This window comes from Heloderma suspectum, chromosome 3 (genome assembly GCF_057233095.1).
Source record: "Heloderma suspectum isolate Gila_16-S chromosome 3, 16-S_ref, whole genome shotgun sequence".
In the NCBI taxonomy this organism is placed as follows: Eukaryota; Metazoa; Chordata; class Lepidosauria; order Squamata; family Helodermatidae; genus Heloderma; species Heloderma suspectum.
The window spans coordinates 114982796-115008566 of NC_139460.1; the positions used below are offsets into that span (position 1 = coordinate 114982796).

Genomic DNA, 25771 nt, shown 5'->3' on the forward strand with positions numbered 1-25771 from the left:
TCAATGCACATTCCAACTCAAGTCCATATCAAATTGCTAGCTTTGTTTTTTTTTCTAAATATATGCATTGGTTGTGAGCATCTTTGAAATGTACACATTCTTCTCCCATTGCTTAAAGCATATTTGTGTACATCTTTCAAAAGTACACATTTTTTCATGCACATTTTTCAAATGTATGCATGCTGTCAAACACATTTCTTTTGGTCTGCAAATCACACAGCAAGCTCGGAAACAGGGATGGCAGAGAATTCTGCCACGGACTCAAATGAGGCTGGATTCCAAAGAATCCAACCTCCAGATTTCGTGGTGGAATGGCACCACTTATCTCCAGCTCTGGAGGATTTCGTGTGGAGAGGCTCTCCGGCTTCCTTTACAAGGCAATATGCTAATGGCAGTTGCCATTATCCTATCGTGGGGAAAAATACAGATGCAAATGGTGTATTGTATGACACTTGCAGCTGTAAAACACTGATTTTGACCTAAATGCAGTTGTTTATGGCTGTATTTAGGTTGAAATTAGTGCTTTACAGCTGCAAGTGGCATGCAATATTTGCGTCTGTATTTTTCCCCGCGATAGGCTAATGGCAGCCACCATTAGCGTATCGCCTTATATAGGGAGCCAGAGAGCCACTCCACGAACTGCCCTGGATGCAGAGCAGCTCCAGAGGATTTCGAGGGGCCCTGAGTGGCATAGATGGCCCCACTACGGACTACCCCCTCAGACCGGAAAGTGGGGGGTTCATACATCACTACTCGGAAATGGGCAAATTTCAACCACAGATTGCATCGGAGTCCATGTTCAGTCTAAAAGGTGCAAATTGATCAAAAATGAACTGAAGCAAATTTATAATACTTCCCTATACATAAGCCTTCAGTTTCATTCTAGCCAATGCTGGAATGTTTTACTTTCAGCTCCAGTGTCCTGTATCCTTGAACTTGCCTTTTGACTGAACCTCTGTGTTCCTGATATTTGGGCTCCTGCTTGACTGTGCTTCTTGGACTGCATTTATTTTTGACTGCTTGCCCATGTTTGGACCTTGACTGTTCAGACCTTCCTTTTGAAACTCACTCTCTTGCCTGGTAATACTGTGCTTCAACCATGGCCCATTTTTTGACCACTCCTGTCTTGAATTTCCCTTAATGGACTGCTACTTCTGTGCTTAGGGAGGCTGGAAAAATCCACTGCGGACTCACATGAGACTGGCTGCAGTCATCTCCAGGTCTGGAGGAGTTTCCGTGAGGCGACTCTCTGGCTTCCTGTAAAACATGATATGCTAATGGCGACTGCCATTAGCTTATCACAGGAAAGTTACAGCCATAAATGGTGTATTGTACACTATTTGCGGCCATACAACACTTTTACCTAAATACAGCCATAAAAAGATGTATTTACTGGATGTGGCAGGGCTCCAGAAGACTCCGCAGGGCCCCAAGTGGCTTGAATTGCCCCGCAATGGACCTCTTCCCCCCCAGACTGGACAGTTGGGGGTTCATAATCCCTATCTTGACCATTTGCCTATTTATTGCCTTGACTTTGGATCGCACCTTAGTTTGCCCCAATGCTGGGTCTGATCCAGCCATAGCAGGACACTTCCCTGGATCCAGAAGATCATAACAACTTTAGAATGGTGGCAAATGTTCCTATTCTTGTCAAGTGCTTTGGGTGGGTGGTTGTCAACCAGCTCCAGACATTATCATGATCCATTTCAGGTGGGGTTCAGGATGGGGTTTTGGTGCAGAAGCAGCCTTGGTCATCCTTGGATGACCTATATTGGGAGAAAGTCAGGGGGAATGTGACCCTGTTGATTCTCCTGTATTTCTCTGCAGGTTTTGATACCATATCCTTCTGGTGCGACTGTCTGAGATGGGAGTGGGGGGTTGCAGTGGTTTTGCTCCTACTGTGATGGCAGGCTCTAGATGGTGGTACTTGGGGGATATTGCTTGGCTCCATAGATTCACGAGTATGGGTTCCACAGGAGTTAGTTTTGACCCTCGTGCTATTTAACATCTACATGAAATCACTGAGCGGTGTCATTTGGAATTTTGGAATGCATTATCATCAGTATGCTGCTGACACGTAGCTCTATTTCTCTTTTAATCTTCATCAGATGAGGCTGTGGATGTGTTACATCAGTGCCTGTTTGTAGCACTGGATTAGGGCTAATAAACTGAAAGTCATTCCAGACAACAAGACTGAGATGCTGTTAGTGGGTGGCTCTTCTGACTGGATGGAGGATTTTCATCCTGTTCTAGATGGGTTTGCTCTCCCTCTGAAGGAGCAAGTACATAATTTGTGGGTTCTCCTGGAGCCATCATTGTCACTTGAGACTGAGGTGGCCTCAGTGGCATGGAGTGCCTTCTACCAGCTTCAGCTGGTGGCACAGCTACACTATCTGGATTGGGATAATTTGGCTTCAGTAGTCTATGCTCTGGTAACTTCCAGGCTAGATTACTGTGATGCACTCTAAGTGGAGCTGCCCTTGAAGACTTTTCAAAAGCTCTGGCTTGTGCAAAATGCAGCAGCCAGATTGATAACAGGCACCAGAAGGTCTGAGCATATAATAACAATTCCGGCCTGCTTGCACTTGCTGCCTGTGCATTTCCAAGTCCAATTCAAGGTGCTGGTTTCAACCTATAAAGCTTTACATGGCTTTGGACCACAATGCCTGATGAAGCACCTTTCCCGATATAAACGTACCCAGACACTAAGAAGAACATCTGAGGCACTCCTCTGAGTGTCTCCTCTAAGGGAGGCTCTGAGGGAGATGACAGCCGATTCTTCGATTCTTCTTCATGACAGCTGATTGTGGAATGCTCTCTCCAGTAAGGTCCGCTGGTGCCAACACTGTCATCTTTTCAGCATCAGTTTAAACCTTTCCTCTATTCCCAGGTATTTGATGGCACTGGATGGGGATTTTAATGTCAGTAGTTTCATGAGGTCCTGGTATTATTATTATTGTTGTTGTTATTGTTATTATTATTACTTTAGCCTTTTCAAATTGTTGTTAAATTTTGTATGTTAAATATTTCATATTAGGATTTGCGTATTTTGCATTTCCAGGTTGTAGTTTTTATGAATCATTCAGAGACCTTGGGTGTTGGGTGGTACAGAAATGAAATATTGAGATTGTTAACTATGATAAATGCCAGTGCATTAGGGCAGGATCTGGTGTAAGATGTACATGTAGTCATAGAATCATAGAATAGTAGGGTTGGAAGGGGCCTACAAGGCCATCAACTCCAATCCCCTGCTCAATGCAGGAATCCAAGTCACAGCACCCCGACAGGTGGCTGTCCAGCCTCATCTTGAATGCCTCCAGTGTGGGAGAGCCCACCACCTCCCTAGGTAATTGGTTCCATTGTCGTATTGCTCTAACAGTCAGGATGTTTTTCCTGATGTTCAGCCAGAATCTGCCTTCCTGTAACTTGAGCCCATGATTCCGTGTCCTGCACTCTGGGATGATCAAGAAGAGATCCTGGCCTTCCTCTCTGTGACAACCTTTCAAGTACTTGAAGAGCGCTATCATATCTCCCCTCAGTCTTCTCTTCTCTAGGCTAAACATGCCCAGTTCTTTCAGTCTCTCTTCGTAGGGCTTTGTTTCCAGTCCCCCGATCATCCCTGTTGCCCTCCTCTGAACCCTCTCCAGCTTGTCTGCATCCTTCTTAAAGTGTGGTGCCCAGAACTGGACATAGTACTCCAGATGAGGCCTAACTAGTGCTGAGCAGAGGGAGACTAGTACTTCCAGGGATTTGGAAGCTATGCTTCTATTAAAGCAGCCCAAAATAACACTTGCCTTTTTTGCAGCCACATCTCATTGTTGGCTCATATTCAACTTGTGATCGACAACAATTCCAAGATCCTTCTTGCTTGTAGTGTTGTTGAGCCACATATCCCCCATCTTGTAACTGTGCATTTGGTTTCTTTTTCCTAGGTGCAGAACTTGGCATTTATCCCTATTAAATCTCATTCTGTTGTTTTCTGCCAAGCACTCCAGTCTATCAAGAATTTTGTTTCTGTCTTCCAAAGTATTAGCTATCCCGCCAATTTTGTGTCATCTGCAAAATTGATCAGCATTCCCTGCACCTCCTCCTCCAAGTCTTTCATAAAAATGTTGAAGAGCACTGGGCCCAGGACTGAGCCCTGCGGTACCACACTCGTCACCTCTCCCCAGTTTGAGAAGGTCCCATTGATAAGCACTCTTTGAGTCCGATTCTGTAGCCAACTGTGGATCCACCGGATCGTTGTTTCATCTAGCCCACACTAGTTTGCTCAACAGGATATCATGGGGCACTTTGTCGAAAGCTTTGCTGAAGTCAAGGTATATTATGTCCACAGCATTCCCACAGTCCACAAGGGAGGTGACTTGATCAAAAAATGAGATCAGATTCGTCTGGCAGGATTTGTTCTTGACAAATCCATGTTGGCTTCAAGTAATTACTGCATTGTTTTCAAGGTGCTTACAGATGGATTGCTTTATCATCTCCTCCAGAATTTTCCCAGGGACTGATGTCAGACTAACTGGTCTGTAGTTCCCAGGTTCCTTCTTTTTACCCTTTTTTAAGATAGGGACAACATTAGCCCTCCTCCAGTCATCTGGCACTTCACCCGTCCTCCATTATTGCTCAAGAGAATAGACAGTGGTTTTGAAAGTTCTTCTGCCAGTTCCTTTATTACTCTAGGGTGCAGTTCATCTGGTCCTGGAGGTTTGAACTCATTCAAAGTAATTAAGTTTTGCTTAACCATATGCCTATCGATCTCAAGCTGCAATCCTGCTCCTTCAGCCTGTACTTGGCCTTTGCCAGGGCTCATAGACCCTCTTTTGGGAGAAGACTAAGCCAAAGTAGCAATTGAGCCCTTCTGCCTTTTCTTTGTCATCTGTTATCATTTTGCCATCCTTATTTAATAGCTGAACCACCATTTCTTTCCTCTGTCTTTTACTATGCACGTAGCTGAAGAAAGCCTTTTTGTTGCTTTTAGCATCCCTCACTAAAGATATACATAGCCTATCACGTTAAAGAGCAGGGACGCAAATGGCGCAGCAGACGCCATTTGTGTCCACAGTCCGGCGATAAGGCCATGGCGGTCGTATCGCTGGGTCTTTGGAGCCGGCAGCAGGGAAGATCCGCCGGTGAGGACTTTGCGCTAGAAGACAAGGTAGGAGATTCGATCCTCCATGTACTTCGGGGGGCCTGGATTCAATAGAATCCAGCCTCATTGGGGTCCGTGAAGGATTTCTGCAACATCCCTAAGTGCAAACGCACCACCTTTCTGTTCCTCCTGTTCTTTTTGAACAAGTTATATCCTTCAACTGCTGTATTCCAGTCATGAGAGTCATCCCACCAAGTCTCAGTTATACCTATCAAGTCATAATTTCCCTCCTGTATTAAGAGTTCAGATTCATTCTGTTTGTTTCCCATATTCTGGGCATAAGTATATAGAAACTGAAGACCATGTGCTTCATGGTCTGGCTTTCTTCCTACATGATTGTGAAGACTATTTTTGGGCACTATTAGAGCTGTTCTCTCCATTGTGGTGCATAAGCCTTTGTCCATTGTTACCCCCAACTTTATGTCTCCCTTCCCCGTAGGATTCAGTTTAAAGCCCTCCTGATGAAGTTCTTCATGCTGTGGCCAAATACATTCTTCCCAGCCTTTTTGAGGTGCAACCCGTCCCTTTCCAACAGCCCATCTTCCAGGAAGTATAGCCTGTGGTCCCAGAATCCAAATCTCTCTTGTTGGCACCACTTTCATAGCCAGTCATTCACTCAGAGTATTTTTATTTCCCTTTCTATCCCTCTTCTAACTACTGGAAGATTGATGAAAAAACTATCTGGGCCCCAAAGTTCTTGAGCTTCCTTCCCAAAGCTTCAAAGTCTGACAAGATTTTTTCATAGCTCCGCTTGGCGGTATCATTTGTTCCCACATGGATGAGAAGAAAGGGATACCTGTCAGTGGGCTTTATGAGTGCAGGCAACTCTTCAGTCACGTCTCTAATCTGTCCTCCCAGGAGACAGCATACCTGGCGAGTCCACGGGTCTTTGTGACATACTTGGTTTTCGATCCCATGCAGGAAGGAGTCTCCCACTACTACTCCTCTTCTCTTCTTGTAGCTGTAGGCCTTGGTTTCATCGCCTCTGCTTGGCTGACCTTCAGCCTCTTGCTCGCTCTCATGCAGGTTCCCCTGTAATTCTTCCTCTGCAGGCTGTCCTCCATTCTCATCCCCAAGTACCTGGAAAGGTTCCCTAGTTCCACTGCCTCCACTGGTGCCGAGTGTCTTCTAGTTCTTCTGCTCCTATCTGTCACCCTTTTCCAAGGAGTATCCTCTACTTCATTTTTCCTCACCTCAGCAGTTTCCTCTTCTGCTTCAGCTTGCTGTTGCTCTTCTAGCTTCTGTTCTTCACTTTGCTGCTGTAGTTCCACTATTCTGTCCAAGGACTCTTTGTGTTCTCTTATTCCCTGGAGGGTCAATACTTACCGCTCCAGTCCTCTTACTTTTTCTTCCAGCAGCGTGATCAACTTGCACTTGTTGCAGGTGTAGGCCATGTTGTTCTCAGGCAAAAAAACAAACATGGCACATACCTTGCAGGTCACCACCACTGGAGAGTCTTGTCCATCCATAGTCTCTTTTCTCTTTTTGTGTCTAGCTTCCTGGTTGTTCTAGAGTAGCCTGTGCCTACTCACTGCAGGTTAAAAATAGAGTCCCACTGGTATGGAAGTGTGTGTAACAAGACAAATAATTAAAAAAAATGTTAGGGGCCTCCCCCTTGACCTCCCCTGTTGAACTCCCCTGGCCAAGTCCTGTTTGCTCCCCCTGTTCGCTCGCTCTCTGGGAGCTTGCTTGTCAAACCACTTCTGAAAATATTGGCCATGGTATTATCAAGTGATATATTTGATGTAATATGTGTAAGTGGTAAGATGCCCAGGAAGTCCAATGTGGATATGTTTAAAAAATATATATATATATTGCATTATTAACTTATGGAATTCTTCATTCATGCCACAAGATGCAGTAATGACCACTGATTTATATTGTACAAGTTTGTGAGGGACAGGTCTGTCAATGGCTAAGTATTAGGTACAATAAATAGATGGAGAACAGTATGTCACTATTAGTTGCTGTGCAAACAATGGGTGAGGGCTGTCACCTTAAGCCTTGCTTGGGGGTTTCCAGAAGCATCTGGGCTAGCCACTGCTGCAAACAGGGTGCTGGACAGATGGACTTCAGTCTGATCCAACAGGACTTTTGAAATATTCAGCTCTTACTGATGCAGATGCAGTTTACATGAATTCTACGCACATGAATTCCACTCTCTTGGCTGATTGCAAACTTGGCTGATTGCAAATTACAGTCTTCGGCATAGAATGCTGAGGAAAATGTTTGCTCACCTGGGAAATTTCGTATAAGTTCCATAATGATCTTTAATAAATCTGATACACTATATTTGAAACATTAAGAGTATGTGACACTAAGCACACTTACCTGGTTGGAAGTGAGATCTGCTGATATTGGAGAGGCTTGCTTCAATGTAAATAAGTTTAGGGCTGATGTCTAAACTAGTTGTAACACTAAAAGCAGGGTTGCTAACAAAATAAACAAAAAAACGCTGCTGAATGTCTCTTACCACTTTGCATTCCATAATGTCTAAAACCAGGGTAGGCAACTTCATGGGCTCCAGGGGCCACTTTCTGCCCCCACAGGCTGCACTCCTGTCACTGCTGACACCAAAATTTGGCAGCATGGTGGCAGCAAACGAAACAGCAGTTTGATGCTGACTTTTGGCAGCAAACAACCACAGACGCTTCAGAAGGTCAAATCAAGCTACATTTCTCCTTCTGAAGCCTGCATAGCACTTTGCTGAAATTCAGTGACACCATTCTTCCCTCCCCCTTCTTTTTTGCCATTGCCACGCAATTTCAGGGGTGCAGCAGGGGCCTCACTGGAGGACAGAGGCTGCCAGCTGCCTGTCGGCCAAGTGTTACCCACCCCTGGTCTGAAAGAACTGTGCCTTGATATATCATAGGAACATAGCCTTATACTGAGCCAGACCATGGGTCCATCTAGACCAGCACTGTCAACACTGACAGGCAGCAGCTCTCAAGGGTTTTCCTGCCCTACCTGGAGATGCTGGGGATCAAACCTGGGACCTTCTCCATGCAAATCAGCTGCCCTACCACTGAGCTACAACCTAATGACCAAACAAACGTCACGGTGTCAGGACATGGCTCAGTTTTTACAGAGAGTAGGAAAAGAACTAAGTGCATGGCTCACATTTTGACAGCAGCTGTATGTTTTGTGTCATATCTACTGTGGTGTGGAGGTGTAAAAGCACGATATTCAGTGCCTTTACACAGATGTCTTACTTACAATTAACTGGTCATAATTCTATGCTGCAATTTTTTATATAACTTGCTAACAGCATTTTACAGCCTCAGATAGATGCTTTACAGAGCAACTGGAAAACTGAAAAGGCAGATGACAACAAAACCATCATCGGGACAGTCCCTTTGAATGCCCATGCCAATGTTGATAAAATCAACCACACAGCAGACTGAGAGAGCTGAAGAAGTGCAGAGATATTTTCTTTGTACAACTGTAGCATGCTGGAGGGAGATAAGCTGCATGGAAGACCTTTTGGTACCTTGAGAATATCCTTTTATGAACATTCTTCTATTGTGCCCAGAGAGAAAATGTATTTGTGAAGATCAGTACTGGACAAGAGACTAGTCAATCATGTTCTCTCTGGAGGCTAGCGATATGAAAGAGACATGAATAATGTTTGACTGCTTGCCTATGCTCCCTAAATAAAGCAATGTGAAAATATCAGGGCCAGAATCTGGCCAGCATCTGTCCACTACACAATGTGAAGAAGTGTAAGCGGACTATGAAACAGCAGTGAAGAACAGCAGACTTTTCACTTGGGAGCATGCTAGGGAAAGTCTGCTGTGTCTTTCCCAAAGAACTGAGAGGATTCCAAGAAAATGCTGTCACCCCACTATGGCTAACCAAAACAGAGAGAGTGCTGCACTCTTTAAAGAATCGTATTACTGAATTCAGAATGATGTTCGAAGAACACTTTGTCTTTCTCTTCTCCCTCTCCCATGCTGCAAATGATGTGCATGGCAAACACACTTACAGAAAGGGCCATAGAGGAGAATGATTGAAATCTGGGTGCTATTTTTAATTTGTCCTATATTCTCTATGGGAAGCCACATCTTCATAGATCATAGAACCATGGGGTTGGAAAGGGCCTACAAGACCATCGAGTCCAACCCCATGCTCAGTGCAGGAAGCCTGATTCCCAGGCAGTCTCCCATCCAAGTACGAACCAGGGCTGACCCTGCTTAGCTTCCAAGATCAGACAAGAGCAGGCACATCCAGCCCTCTTTAAGGTTCTTTCCCCTTTTTCTTCTTCCAGCATCTCTGGACTTCTCTTCCCTGGGCTCTTGGATATTAACACAGTCAATGGCCTGGGCCTGTCTTCTGGCAAGTTTGCATTTGGAGTGAGATGTCTTTAATAAGATGATGATATCCATGACACCTAACTTCAAATCCAAATTTTCCCAACTTTATCACTCTATTGCCCAACTCTATCATCTGACTTGCGAGTGGCAATGGAAGTACTCAGCAGGCACCTAGGGTCAGGGATCCCTTCATCAGGGGCTAACAAAGTGAAGCTCAAGCCAGACATCTGAAGGTAGTGTTAGTAGGTGGTTCAATGGACCTGGGCAGTGGCATTCTGGATGAGGTTGCAGAAGACCAAGTTCATAGCTTATTAGATCAGGTCTTTGTGTTGGCCAAGTGGCATTCATAGCATGAACCACCTTTCATGCTGGTACACCAGTTCTGGCCCTTCCTGGACAGAGATAGCCTTGCCATAATTGTCCATATCCTGATAACACCCAGTTGATTATTGCAATGCATTTTACGTAGGGTTGCCCTTCAAGATTAGTCAGAACTACCAACTGGTCCAGTACTCGTTTCTGGATGCAATCAAGGTGCTGGATTTGACCTGAAAACCCTATACGGTTCAGGAGAAATGTATCTGAAAAATTCCCCACTTCCATGCGAGCCAGTCTACCTCTTACGATCATCTTCAGAGTCCCTGCTCAGGTTTTCCCATCTGTCAAGGTTAGGCAGACGGTGACCGGAGATAGGACTTTTTATATTGTGAAGTCCCGGATGTGTAGTTCTTTGCCCAGGGACATTCAGCTGGCTCTTACAATGACCATCTGCAGGAAGGGGTAAAGCAGTGCAGTTGTCCGTGTCCCCCCCCCACACACACACACACACTGGATCAGCCATAATCTCCAGATTTCCAGCTATTTTTTTAAGCACGTCTGTAGCCCTTGTAGAACCCAAGATACAAGGCAAAATGTGCAGCCACTATTCTGCCCATTTGTTTTGTGAGAAACTAGCCTGCTCTCACCTTTCAGTGTTTTTAGCCAATAAATGAAGTCATAGCAATGATTAACACACCCACTATCTGGCTGTGTTAACCCTTCTAGGTGTGTTAAGCCTTTGGAAGGTCTTCCCTGTTAGGAAGTAATTACAGCAGTATAAAAACAATTTAGAAATCCAGGGGTTTAGCATGGCTGAGTTTAGGCAGTAGCGTGGCTACCAAAATAACAAAAAAAGGTAGCGGCAAAGACAGAAGTTCATGATCTTTCTAACTTAGGTCTTATTAATCATTTTTTCTGAGTTTATAAACATTTTAAAATATAACCTGACAATGTGCACAGATAAAGTTCATTATTATTATACTCATATTGCTGGAGGCAGGGCTGTGGCTAAGAAAGAGTTAAAGTGTGCTTTACACAAGCCCTGCAAAGTAGTCCAGTGTTGCTGTTCCCATTTTGTGGTGGGTGGGTGTTGCGGGTGGCGGGAGGCTGGGGTGTTGGAAAAGTCACAATAGTTGGTTCCTTCTGAATGTTGTGTCTCTCAACTGTAATGAAATTTTCAAGTTTGTAAGCTACAAACAACAAGCATTCCAGGACTGGATGAATCAGTAGTCTGCTCCAGTATAAGGTAACTTCATATGTCCTATTAGTTTCCATGTCCTAAAGCTGTTTATGTCAAGTATCTGGTCTCAACACAAACATAGAATCATATAACAGAATCTGTCAAAATGTTAAAATGTATTCTGATACCAGTGGCTTTAGCACAGTGATGATGTAAAACTTTGTTGTACTGCACCAAATTAATTGTCTACTATTAAATTGTTTCCTTGTAGTAACTGGCTTTCCCCCCTAAGATTAAAGTAAAACAGAGATATAAAGAATAAGAAGCAGGGTTAGGCACTTCAAGCAATTTATTTATAACATAGCTCAAGGCCTCCCGCCCCCCGAGTCTTTCAAGTTGCAATAAAAATTACATAAAATATTTAAATTTGAATAGGCAAATTTACTTACTGTTTCTTGGATGCCAGCGCACTGCATTTAAATATGCATTACAGTAATGGAAGAGAAACTCATGCTTGGATTGGAGAACAATGCCTTGAAGCAAGGGCATCAGATCATGTCCATCAATAATTCTGAATAAGAAACCATTTCAAAAACAGAGCTAAGAACCCATATGTTGCCTGGCTGAAAGGAAACTCTTAACTATGCATTTCCATTTCTTAATAAATACAGCAAATACCATTGCACCAGGAATACCAGCGTTGGGGTCATCCCACACATTACATGATAGCAAACTTACATTTCTGCACTGAATTAAACCCAACTGGAAGCTGCAACCAATCCTAGCTCTCTGATTAGTAGATCTATAAGATATGTGTTTACAAATGTATTTTTCTTATACGTTCTAGTTGTACATCTTAATATCTTACGTGTATACCTAAAAATGTAATGTATGTACCTTCAGTAGTCATAAAAACCTGTCAATCTATATCCCAGCAAAGACATTAACTGGGACAGTTTGTGGCATTTTCATAACTATGTTAATCAAAATATTGTGCATTTATTCAATGAGAAATGTATGATTGAATTTGCTCCTGATTTTTCCAGAACGTACTATGGCTGAAAGCTTAAATATTAAAGAATAATTGCATAGAAATGCATAGAACTGGAGTTTTAGTCAAACCTGGAGACACAGTGCCTCCACAAACAGATTGTAATATTGCATCTGTGCAACTGCTATATATTTCCCCAGAAGAAGATATTTTGGAAAAAGTTAGGAATCATATATTTAAAATTATATTCACTGCTACTTGGCTTCATCTATTTTAATTTTTTTTCATTCATTCCCAACAATTATAAATTGGATTCCTGCTGGAAAGCAATTTGTGATGTCTCAAATTCTCCTCAGACAAACTTCACTTTCCTAACATAGCATTTTCCTAAAAATTAGTGAATTTTAAACACGGCCAGAAAGTATTTATCCCTTGGTTTAAAACAGTTGAGAGGAACTAATTTTGTCATTTTGAGGCTGCTTGGCTTTCCTCATGAATTATTTCTTTAATCCTTTAAATATATGGACATGTCCTCATGCAACACTTTCCTTCCATAAGAAGCCTCTGAATAATTTATGTGGGGAAAAGTGTCATGTCAGAATGAAACATTCAAGTGGATATTGCTGGAACAATCTATGGTGGCCTTCCTCAACCTGGTGCCCTCGAGACATTTTGGACTACAGCTCCCAACACCAGGTTGGGGAAGGCTGATCTATAGGGAAGAACCAATAGGAATTCAGCTTATAAGTCCTCCCTACAAAATCAACATCACACACACATTCTGTTGTTTCAGGTAACTTTGGCACAGAAGATAAAGCACAACAAAGTTTATTATAAAGCTATTCCTTACATAATGTATCTTCAATAGCTCTAAAAACCTGCCAAGCCCCAGGCAGTTCTTCCCTTCCATCCTATTTCCTGATTTCTGTTCTCTCATGCTAAATGGGAGACTTTTCGGAACTTTCACATTTACTTCTGCAAATGGCAGGTATGCATCTAGTTACTCCTTCCTTACTCTGACATCTTCTTAAGAAAACACATGATGTCACCTCATCATGCAAGTCCTTCTACTGGCCACATTATTGGCTGTTGATGGGGCTACAGAGAAACATGGCATGGAGACATCCTGTCACACTTTTCTGTAACTCAGTGTTAAAGGGAGAGAAGGGAAACATGAAGCATGGCTCCCTTTCTGTTGGCAAACAAACATTTACCATAGCCTTATACTAAGGGATGATTTACCCATGCACATTCACCACTTGATTAAACATTACTAACAGTGCAATCCTATATATGTCTACTCAGATTTATGCTCCAATAAGTGCAGCAGGACTTAATCCCAGGTAAGTGCGCATAGGATTGCAGTGTTTGGGATGGACAAGTGAAATTCAACTTTAGAAAATGTTTTATGAAAGTGCATCAGCATTATATAAATGTGTAATTAGAATTTGTTTACATATATTAATAAAAGACATGGAATGCCCACTGATTCAAATGCCAATTTGGAAATAAATTCTGTTGCCATTCACAGATCCCATTGTGACTGCAAAAGAATTCGATAGAACTGAATTTCTGGGAGAAAAGTAGGAAGCTGCTTTATATCGAGTCAGACCATTGGCCCATCTAGCTCAGTATTGTCTACACTGACTGGCAGTAACTCTCCAAGGTTTCAGAGAGGAGTCTTTTTCAGCTCTACCTGGTAATTGAACCTGGGGCCTTCTGCCTAGAAAGCATGTAGTCAACCACTGAGCTATGGAGCTTCCACTAGGGAGGGCAGCGAGTGAGTGGAATGGGTGAAATAACAGGGAGGACACTATATATGTATTATTGTTATTAGTAGTAGTAGTAATAATAATAGTACTAGTAATAGTTACATTTATATCATGACTTTTCTCCTAGGAGTTCAAGACAGTTTGCATTATAAAATCAATCATCTAAAGTACATCAGGCTATAAGATAATAACTGGCCCAAAGTCACCCAGTGAACTTCATGGGGAGATGGAAATTTGAACCCAGGTCTCTCCAGTTTTAGCCTAATACTATTCCACACTACAGTGATTGGTTGTAGCAGCCAAGAACTGGATGGAACTACAGGACAGATGTTATGAGAAAAGAATTGAATAACAAGATTATGGGTAAAATAAGTAACTAGACAAAGTTATGAGTGACCTGAGGAGAGTAATTTTAAGATGAAAAAAATGACCTAGTTAAAGTGGAAAGTTAAAGAGCCTCTCTCTTGCTATGGCCACCCTTCCTGACATTGACTTGCTGAGGCTGATTTTGGCTTAAACACACACACACATACACACACACACAGAGACGGAGAGAAAGAGAGAGGTGGTGGAAGCCATCTAATGCCATGATACGTAGTTTGAGTCCACATAATGGACTGAAAATATAGAGGCAGTATTCCCAGCATTATCTTCTATGTTTACAAATGGAATCATTATTTATGTGAAGGATAACAGACAGTGTTCTCTTGCTCCTTTTAAACTCGTGCTTTCAATAAAGAAATGGAACTTTTCATTTAGTGGGAGAGGAGGTCGGAGTTGAAGTTATAAGCATGTTTCCATTAATTAAACTATCAAATATCTCATATTTACTTAAAAGGGAAATATGAAGCTACAGTTTTTGGCATGCTGCAAATCACAACATTTACAACTGTTTATAGAGAATTAAGTCAATCTGGCACTCAATTAAGTCAATTTTGATTGAGACGTATTGTACATTAAAAGTCTGAAACAATTTTGAAACACTTAGGATGCAATCTTGCACTCAGGTCTTCTCATTTATAGAAGTGGGCACCCCTGGACAAATTGAATGGATGTCATGTCATTTCTGAATGGCATATATTCAATTAAATAAATTTTTTTCTTAGCAAACACATAGGATCAATGATCAGGAGAAGGTCAGTCTCTCCTCCTTTGTGGATTTAAAAGTGCATGCACCACTCAGAACGGATGTGTGTATATTTATGCTCTCTGTATCAGAAATATTCACACCCATCCCAGAAAGATGCTGTTCCCCGAATAGATACCCAGAATGCCACTTCCGTGTGGGTAATATGGGTGCATTCTGCTCCTTTCATCTTCTCTAGAATGTACAAAGTGGATCTCAGTTATGTACACTTAAGTTCAACAGAAATGTACATGTATTGTAACTCTATTGTATCACAGCCTTACACTTTAAGCAATGCTTGCCCATATCACCTAGTTTTCCTTAAGTGATGAAAAATTTAATGTTTTACCTAGTTATTCGCCAATGAGACATAAACCTGGAGATCTCCATGAGTAAGTATTGTTTTCAGGCCCCCGATTCCACATTTTATCAGTATCTTGCAAGGATGTGCTTTATGTCTAGAGGCTGCAATCTTACCTTTCTGCCACCTGAGCAAGTGGAAAAACAGATGTCTCCTTCACCATTATCTTACACCCCAAAGCTTTAAGGTTGTGCAGAGAATATCTGAGATTATACTGGATTATTTCAATAGGACTACAGTAGTGGTGTAGCACAGCAGCCAAGAGTGTGACAGGTAAAGGACTCAAGCTTTCCCTTGCCCTATGCTGAACTCTTATGTTTCATAAGCTTATGGCAGATACACATTATTTCTAAACATGGTGAAGTTCCTGCAGTATAACTAGATAAAGTTAGCATGGCAAATATGTCTGAAATATGTACAGAATAAAGCAGAAGTTTACTGTATTTGTTATAAGGCATTAAATGGGAAAGTCACACGCTATTCTGGTGTTGTAGCTGCCGCTATTGATTTTAACAAACGTGATTATTGAGCTGTTGTGACATAAATCTTCATGCAAAAGGATCTCTCCATGTGAGAAGGAAGCCTTTACAAAGGCTTATATTTCCATGAAATTTGCACACAGTGAGATGATTGGATCAATGAAAGCATGACAAAGTTACTGTTTGTATTGGAGATCCAAGGCAATGATGGATCTAAACTTTCACATCTTTTACCCTTCCATCCTGTCCTGTCTTTTCCTACAAGCACTTGATAAATCATTCGCTGAAGTGAACAAGAGTGTCTCTTGTCTGCAGTTCTGCTGACGTACCAGTTTGGTGTGTAAGCTTATGCCTGCCCTCACTTTGTGACCTTGCTCTTTTATACTCAGAATAGTTTCATATCCTAGCAAAATGTGATAGACAAACTCAACTGCAGGCTAATTATATTCTTTAAAATGCACCTTTAAAATGGGCACATGTCCAGAAACCATATTCCTGGGGGTAGGGAGCATTCAGATATGAGGATGGAAAGAAAAGGGAGTGCAAGAACCGATAATTTGCTTCGAATGTCACATCCACCACAGGAGGCAGATAGACTGTTTTATGAATAAATTACTTTTGAAAACAGTAAACCATCACAGGGGGATATATTCAGTATTGTGCTCTGTGATGTGCAAGTGCTGTTATGGCTCTGCACAATCTACATTAGAATTTCAGTCATTTAAGTAAGTGAAAGAGACAGTTCTTAGCAATGAGCGGGGGGGGGGGGAGCAAATGGACAAAAACATTCTTTAAATACACCACCAACAGTACCTGATTAGTATAGTCAATTTCCAGGGCAAATCCATTCATGTTAGGAGCAAAAAGTAGGAATGTATGAGAATTTCATTTCCAAACTTGTCCTGAATAGGAGCACACTTTTCCCAAAAATGTTTGCACATTCTTGATGCGTAATTTTTTAAAATGAAAAATGCGTACTTCAAAATGGGCATTTTTTGAAAATATGCATGTTCATGCTTTATCAAGGGGCAGAAAATGCACACATTGGAAAAGTGCACACAGAAATATGCACTTTTCCTGTTTGAAATGCACACTTTTCCCATTCAAACAAACAACAACAACAACAGGTCACAAATGAAAATGCCAAACTGAGCTTCAAAGTAAAGTTTTGAGGATTTCAGTGAGCTCAAACAACCCTGGTTCTCCCATCCCTAGAAAAAAGGAATTGGGAATTATGGAACTAAACTAACCCTAACTTCCTGCACCCAGTCCTGTTCATAAAATTACTTTTATAGGAATCTCTAGAATAGGACATCTTTATTCACTTTCTCCCTATGTCACTGCCTCTTTTTTGACTGCCAATCAGGGGGAAATCTTTATATCTGCCCCTTAAAACTATCTGGGTTTCAGTTATCTACTTTAGGTAGTGTGGGGGTTGGCTATTAGACTTGGGTGGGTAACCAAAAAAGAGGCCACAAAATTTCAAAAAACTAAGTTTAAATCTTACTGAAAAAAACGTCAATAGGAAGAATTTTTAAAATCTGAATGGATATGCACACCCAACAGGGAGAGAAAAGAGGTAATAAAATAACCAGAGATAAATTCATCCAGCTAACTTAACTGGAGAGTGCCCTTATTTTATCCAGGTCCTTTCCAAGCAATATGTTACTGACATTGGTCCAGCTCTCTCAGTCAGTTCTCCAGTTCCAGCAGCTGATGCTTTATTTCCTCTAGGGTTCTGGGCTTCTTTCCTTCCTTCCTTCTCTCTCTCTCTCTCTCTCTCTCTCTTCTTCATTCTGCTTCTCTACCCCTTTGCCTTTTTGCCTCAGGCTTTTATCTCTTAAGAATTAGTTTTTAATCTCCCCAACTCCAGCCGGTTAGGAGAGTAGTTTCTTGTTCATTTCTGCCAACTAAGTTTCTATTTCCTGACTTTAAAATGCTTTTTTCTCTCTCTCTTCCTCTGACCTGTTGTTGAACTTTATAATCTCCTGCTCCTCTGAGCACAACTTTCTCTACATTCTAACTAAACCTTTGACCTCTAAACTATTAACCTCTTGGCTAAATGATTAACACATGCACAAAAAAGTTTTAACCCTATAATAAGCTAAAACCAAACTACACAAAAAGTGGAGGACAGTTGCGAGCGGAGATGGGTTAAAGAAGATGCAGACAACAAGCTTGGGTTGAAAATTGGGCCACATTTATTGAAATAGCTGCAAAGGGGTAACTAGGACGGGCATCTAACTGTGTCAGTGGCTAGCTGGCACTTCTTGGGCGAAAACACACCCAGCCTGAGGGGTGGCGGTGATCTCGCCATCCCTCGGGACTGCCCCTTCTGGGGGAGGTAGACCTTCCGGTGTCACCCCCAACCCGGTGCCGCGAAACACCTGGGTGAGTGAGTAGGGTTGGTCTCCCAGGCAACCCTTATCCCCCCGCCGAGCCGCACAACCCGTTTGGGGGGCCTCAGGCGTTACCTGTCACCATAAGGTGCCACTGCATGCACACCATCCCTACTTCCCTGTTTTTGCCCGTCCTAGCCGCCAACTGGAATGTGACCGATGATAAGGACCATATTCCCTTACAGGACACACTCGACCCGCAAAACAGTGTGACATAGGCAAAAAAGACGCACAGTAATAGGCCAATCGAACTGTGAGCCAAAAAATTCCTACATGGTTCCCAAAGGGCAACCGGTAATAAACCCACACTGCTTAGGGGAGGGTGGGAGAGAGCTGCATCGAGCCAGAGAGCTGAGATTGGGAGGGGGAGCTGAGTTTAAGGCAGCTCAGCCTGCCCCTCCCTGCATGGTGGTGCCACTGGGGTGCACTAATCAGAGGCCCCTACGTCTTGTCACCCCACCCGCCCGCAATGCCCCCCCCTTTCAGCCAGACAAGCTGGCGCCGGGGTGAGGGCATTTCTGCTTTTTTCACAAGCAAAAAGTACAAAAATACATATAAATTTTCATGTGAACTTTTTTTTTTAAGTCTTAAAATTCAGAATAAACCAAACCTAAGACTGGAAAAATTGACAACATTTTGGGATAAATCAAACATAAGATTTAAAAAATGAGAAACTTAAACTGTCAATTTTATCCATCCCTACCTACAACCATGAGGACTACGTTGATTTTTGTTCCAAAAAAAGCAAGCAAGCAAGCAAGCTTCAACTCCCAGGACTCTGTCATGAACTGTCTATCATGATCTATTAGGATAGTGACCAAATGTTGACTACCTATGCTTTAGTAATTGGAGAAGTGACTGAACCTGAAAGATAGTCTCAGGTAGCATATGGCAAGTCTGTTTTGAAAAAGCTTGCTAGTTGGAGCAAAGAGTGAAGAAGGTATTCTGAATTTAGATCAGGGGAATCACTTTTACATTTGCATGATGTACGTAAATGAACACCAATTGTCAGGATAGTATTACTTTAGATCTGCAGGGGAAAAGTTCACAGCTGGTGATGTATTGACTGTATATAAGAAAGAGCAGAATGGTGTTGGCATCATGCCCAAGCATCTATAGCTTGATCAAAAGGAATATGTAGGGTAGGTATAGAGTATGGTCAGGAACAAAAATCCACCTTCTTTAGCCAAGTAGAGGAAAAAGTAGTTAAAACACTCCTACAGATGCTATTACAGAACTAAAAGATCAAAGTACTTGAAGGGCTTATGGGAAAGACCTAGAAGTTCAGCTGTTTAGTCTGTTGAGGAAATAACAAAACATTGCAGTAGCAAAGAACAACATTAAAAATACTGTCCTTGGGTATGAGACGGCTATAGCAAAGTTACAGGCTAATGTTAGTGTATTTTCATTTCTATACGGAATATTCCATGGTTCGTGCATGGGTGGTTGTCTACCACTGGTTTCGTGCATTTAGATTCTGTTATGTCCTGTTCAAAGAGCTCAGGGCATATTATGGTATATACAGCCATATCTCATTTTATCCTCACATCAATTCTGTAATGTAAGAACGGTCTGATGGTAAAAGCTGTTCAATAGTGGAATAGATTGCCTCGGAAGGTGGTAGCCTCTCGTTTGTTAGAATGTTGTAAGCAGAGGCTGGATGGCCACCTATCAGGGATGCTTTAGTAGATTTCCTATATTGGTAGGTAGTTGCAATAGATGTCTTTTGACTGTATGATTCCATTTTGGGTTGAGATATAACAACTTGTGTAAGGCCATTCCATTCAATGTGCTAAATGGTTAAGGGTGAGTTTCCATATGCATGTTGATCACTTGATGAATGGAAAATCAAGTGGACATGAATGAAAGAGCCATCAGAGATAAAAACTTCAACAGAAACTTCATGTCACCTTCACTTTTCTTGGAGACAGTCCACAAGTTCACCAAGTCATCAAATGATGAATTACCAAGTGATGTATATGCATGTATGAATCAGCTTTCATTAAGGCCTTGATCCTGATTCTTGACTACTGGAGGGAGCAATCTTACCGGGGTAGGCAGCCACCTCTGAACTTGGAGGTGACTGCCTATCCAATGCAGGGCAGGAGAAGCATGGAGGGGATCGTCCCCTCTGCGCTTCAGCCGCCCTACATTTGCGTCTAGACAGCTGATTTCAGCTCTGCAGGAAGGCGGAACAGGGGAAGTGACGGCCGGACAACATGTTGGATGTGTTGTACCGGCGTTTCTGCCTTGCCCGCTCTAGAATGCCCCCAGGAACGCCCTGTTTTCATCACTCTGTGCTCCTCTTCTGAGCGCAGGGCCATTCCACACTGCCTACAAGGCAAGACAGGAGGGGGTGAAGGTCAGTTCTCCAGGAACTGACCTCGAAGCACAGGCTCTGAGGTCAGTTCCCAGAAACCAACGTATCCTATGGCCATCTAGCCGCTGACTAGCAGCCATAGGATTGCGCCCTAAATCCACCAACCTAGACACTACATTGCATTCTAACAGCAGGTCTGTTCAGATGTTATTAAAACTGAACACAAGAGCCATTTAGCCCATCCCCTTGGGTGTCTGAGCATACAGTGTGAACCTCTGCAGAGAGGAAGCCTTCACATGTACAGCTGTCTATGTGGAGGTTGCCATGTAAGCTAGAATCCTAATAGCCCAATTCTATATACATATGTCAGGGGTAGAGATAGTTGCGCAGTCCTGTCCCCACTTGCATGTTAATAATGCCTGAGTAGGACCAGAATTAATATGCTCATTAAATTCAACAGTAGTGATGCAGCAGTTGATTACCTTTCACTCTGTAACAGTCCTACAGCTGTCAACATTATTTCAGTGGTAAAATGGTGATTTAACTAGGTACTAAGATTGATTCCCTTTTAGGCAAATAAAGAAATAAAAACCTATGAGTTTTGCTTTGTTTCAATAATCATATCCCCAATAGGGACGCCACAATTTCTGCTTAAGTAATGACTTGACTGCTATGTGCAAATAATGTGCCAAAAATACAAAAGTAAAATTTATATATACTTCACATAGACATTTAACATGTCATGGAGAAAACTAAGCTAGAATCCTTCTCCTTGACTGGTAGTTGTCAATGTGCAGGGAGTTTATTTTATATGGAGGAACTTCAGTAACACTTTTTCCCACCTACACTCTGAAGTAGTGCAGTACATAAATAGTTTTACTGTGTGATGACTTGTCTGTACAGAAGCAATCCAGCCTGCTTCATGAATAAGGAGATATTCACACATTATATACGGCCATTTCACTTCCAGAACTTGTCAGGTCCTATGAGTAGTGAGATATCAGAGGTAGGAGATCAATTTGGGGGTCATTTTGAGTAAAATGCTGATTGTGGAGCTGAGCCAAGCAGGGCTGTCTGAGATGATGGAGATGCTTTAAAAATAGTGTGTTTGGCCAAGAGATATGGCCAACAAAAATCTGGAGGGAACATCTCTGTGTAACTACATTAGATTCAGTCATTACTTGAAGAACTGGCTGCCACATCCTTATTCAAGATATGATAAATAATGCTGACCACACGCTAGCCTGATGCTGTCTGCAAGGGCCTTCAAAGTAGGGATGTCAGAGAATTTTGCCACGAATCTTGGGGAGGCCGAATGCCAGCGCATTCGGCCCCCCGAAATCGGTGGTGAAACGGTCTGCCCCCCCCCCCCCCCGGGACAGGACTTACCTTGGGCGAATCTCCCTGGCGGTGGCGGCTCCAGTGGCAGTTCGGTGGCAGTTCGGCGGCGGCGGCTGAGGCGGCCGGTCTTCTGACCGGCTGCAGCCGCCGCCATTTCCAAGTTAAAAAAAAAGTGATAGGCTACGTAAAGATTTACATAGCCTATCACAGCTAGATTTTTAAAAAATACCGTGATAGGCTACGTAAATGTTTACGTAGCCTATCACGGCTGAGTTAAACAAACAAACAAACCGCGCGTACGCAAATGGCAGTGCCCATGGGCGCCGCCATTTGCGTACGCGCGTTTGTTTGTTTTTTTAAGTCAGCTGTGATAGGCTACATAAACATTTACGTAGCCTATCACGGCTGACTGCAGGGACGCAAATGGCGGCGGCTAGGGCCGCCGCCATTTCCAGACCTGGCCGGGATTTGTGGCAGGAGGGACGGGGCGCCTCCCCCCTGGCCAGAATTTTGGGGGGAAGGGACGGGGTGCCTCCCCCCGGCCAGAATTTTTTTGGGGGAGGGACAGAGCGCCTCCCCCCCACCACGAATCAAATTTCGTAAAAGGTAAGTGACTTTCGTACATCCCTACTTCAAAGCTATCAGAGGTGGAGTTTGTTTTGTTTCCATTTTTAAAATTTTTTATCTTTTACAACAAGAGACACTACATTCCATACCTGTCATTGGGTAGTGATGCTCCAGCAAGTTTAACTATTGTGGGGAATATATCCATATTGCTTGTTGGCTCGTCAGTATATTGAGAAGGCTGAAGCACTCCAGGCCAGCGGAGAAGACCAGGCACTCGAATGCCTCCTTCCCAATTTGTAGCCTTTCCACCTGAAAAAAGTGAAGACAAAATACCTTTTATTTAAATAGATCACAACAATCCTTTAGAATATTAATATTTAATCAGAAATCAATCATTTTATTAGATTTATCACTTAAAACGTAGATAAGCTAAAACAGTGCCCTTCAATTAATTGGGCAGCGATTTTTTACTTCAGGCCAACAACATTGTTTTAATACAAATACTTGGAAACCTGAATATAGCAAGCACCATCATAAAACAGGCATTCCCTCTTTGTTTTCACATAGATAGGAATATCTCACATAAAAGAGCCAGTGTGGTGTAGTGGTTAGAGTGTTAGACTGGGACTCAGGAGATCCAGGTTCTATTCCCCACTCAGCCATGAAGCTCATGGGGTGACTCTAGGCCAGTCACTGACTCTCAGCCTAACCTACCTCACAGGGTTGTTGTGAGGATAAAATGGAGAGGAGGAGGACAATGTACGCCACCTTGGGTTCCTTGCAAGAGGATATAAATGTAATAAATAAATACATAGAAAGGAATATTTCATATGCATAATCTAAAATAGAAGTAACTATTTGACTTCAGAAGTGTTGTTTTAACTCAAACATTTATTTAATCAATAAATCAATTAACTAAAACTAAAGTTGTTTTATGGAGGTCTGGAGGTGACGGACTTGACCTTGGGGGAGCTGGGGGTGGCGACAGCTGACAGGAAGCTCTGGCGTGGGCTGGTCCATGAAGTCACGAAGAGTCGGAAGTGACTGGCCGAATAAACAACAACAAAGTTGTTATAGATATATGCTGTTGTTGTGTGTGCTATTTGTTTTGTGACACTATGCGGATGGTTTTTATATTTTATATCACGTATTTTAATGGTTTTAATTTTTGTGAACTGCCCGGAGAGCTTTGGCTATGAGGCGGAATAGAAATATAATATAATAAATGAAATGAAATGAAATAGTATGATTCCATCAATTAAGGGAGCAATCCTATGGCCGCTAGTCAGCGGCTATATGGCCATAGGATTTCTTGTTTTCTGGGAACTGACCTCAAAGCCTACGCTCCAAGGTTGGTTCCCAGAGAACTGGCCTCCCCCCACCCTTCTGCCTCATGCTCCATGCTCACAAGAGGAGCATGGAGTGACCAAAATGGGACGTTCTGGGGGGGGGGGTTCTGGGGAGGGTGAAAATGCTGGTATGACACATCCTATGTGTCAACCAGCAGCCTCCTCCCCTGGTCCGCTTTCCCCATCCCAGCTGAAATCAGCTGTCTAGCTGCAAATGCAGGGCAGGAGAAGTGCAGAGGGAATGATCCCCTCTGTGCTTCTCCTGCCCTGCAATGGATAGGCAGTCACCTCCGAGTTTGGAGGCGGCCACCTATGTGAATAGGATTGCGACCTAATAGAGCAATCCTATGTATTTTGCCCCCAGGCCTGAAGTTTTGCACCCCTGTGCTATAGGATGCTATGGTCCTCCCTTTCCATGAGTGGAGGCCTCCCTGGTGCAGTGGCAGAAAGCCCTGCAACTCTGGCTGCTCTGAGGCAAGGAATGGGGCAATGTAGGGATGTGTTGGGGGTGTGATAGGAGAGGCCATGGATCCAGAGGATCCTATGCCATCTCATCATCCCCTCCCCCCATGACACACCACAGACAAGGAAATATGCCTGCCCTGGAGCTGGCATAGTTGGTATCAATGGAAGGGAAACTAATTAAAAACCATCTGTGCAGAGGCCAAAAAAAGAGAGAAAGGTAAAACTGGCCCCTCGCCACCCTGGCTTGCGCAAGCTGGCACAGCTTAGGAAGTGGTGGTTCCTCTGTGGTTGATTCTCCCTGTCACCCTGCACCATAGGGTGCCCTTGTTCAGTTTTTAAAACCAGGCTGGGTGCTTATTAAGTATGCATCCCTTCTGCAATGGTAACCCATGCAACTTTCACGATCTGCAAATGGGCACACGGAATTCTGTACGACTCAGGAATGTTGTTGACTCAATGAAGCAAAACATCTTAATTGCAGTAACCATAGTGGAAGGCTGAAATGAGAGGCGTACTAGAATTCTGGCTTCAGTATTGTGTTCTAATTGAGAAGCCTTTCACTGCCTGTCCTTGGGGTCTCCAGCATGGTGTTCACAGGCACCAATGTGCCCAGGCACACCTTTCTTGGCAACCACCAGGTTCCCTGTCCCTCCTGATTTTTATATTATTTCTTAAGGGTTTTTTTGTTATTAAAAATCTTAACTGGGAGGCTGCAGTGCTGCAAAGGGAAGTGCTGCTCTTTATTGGGGTTCAAAAGGGTGCTTTTGTGTTTCGTACCTCAGACACTTCTGACTTGTACTTAGGCTCTTGGGCAAGTTGCTTATCATGGTGGCCATTTTATGAATGGGCAACCCCCCTCCATGGCAGCCATTTTGTGAGAACACCCATGAGACTTCATCAAAATTCTAAATGTCCTACCAGCCCAAAAGGTTTGGGGACACCTGGCCTATCCATAATCAGACAAATTTTAAAGCAGTACTAATTCCTACAAGTAGAGCGGAGTCTCAGCACCAAGAAGGATGGGTGGAGTTTCTATGCTCATCCCACAGGAAGGCCATTTCATTAGCCTTCTGTTCACATAAGCAAAAGCCATCATTCTGGTTGCAGCATGAATAAAATGATTAAATTAATGCATTTATAGTGCAGGACCATATGCTAAACTCTTCATCCTTATTAAAATACTGATTAATGATAGATTTTGAAAGGTAAAGGGCTCTGTACTGAAAGTAAGGGATCTATGATAAGAGTGTGTCCTTTAACATGTGGAAGTCTGTCCCAAATGAGGAAAAATTCTTCTTTTAAACATTCAGACTCTGGCTTGTTTTGCAGTCTCTCCAAAATGCGCAGACAGGCCCCTAAATCCTTATTTCACATAAAGACAGTTGTGATCTAGATTTGCTATGCCCACAAAAAAAAGCAAGCATTAAAAATATCAACTTAGTGTGCGGTGTGTGTGAAAATGACAATCATAGAAAGGGAAGTGAATGTGGCTGGCGGGGGAGGGGCATAACATTTACGCTTACCATTTCCTTGGCCTGCCAAGGAAAGCCTAAAGCAACTGTGGTTCTTTAGGGGGAAAATATGACTAAGGCTGCAATCCTGTACACAATTGCATGCAAGTATGCTCCATTGATCTCATAC

At 42.9% G+C, this 25771-nt stretch overlaps 1 protein-coding gene across 15 annotated transcripts in view; it reads right to left on the bottom strand.

The window, feature by feature from the left end:
• Nucleotides 1-25771, bottom strand: part of STS (steroid sulfatase) — a 175039-nt gene that overhangs the window by 37873 nt on the left and 111395 nt on the right. For 14 of the 15 annotated variants that reach the window (XM_084844254.1, XM_084844249.1, XM_084844252.1 and 11 more), the window contains 2 exons: nt 22466-22625; nt 11410-11531 (listed from right to left, as the gene is read on the bottom strand). In XM_084844254.1, coding sequence (XP_084700380.1) covers nt 11410-11531; nt 22466-22625 — 282 coding nt within the window. Of the gene's footprint in view, nt 1-3480; nt 7582-11409; nt 11532-22465; nt 22626-25771 lie in introns of those variants that run through there. The other variant, XM_084844257.1, reaches the window with a different exon arrangement.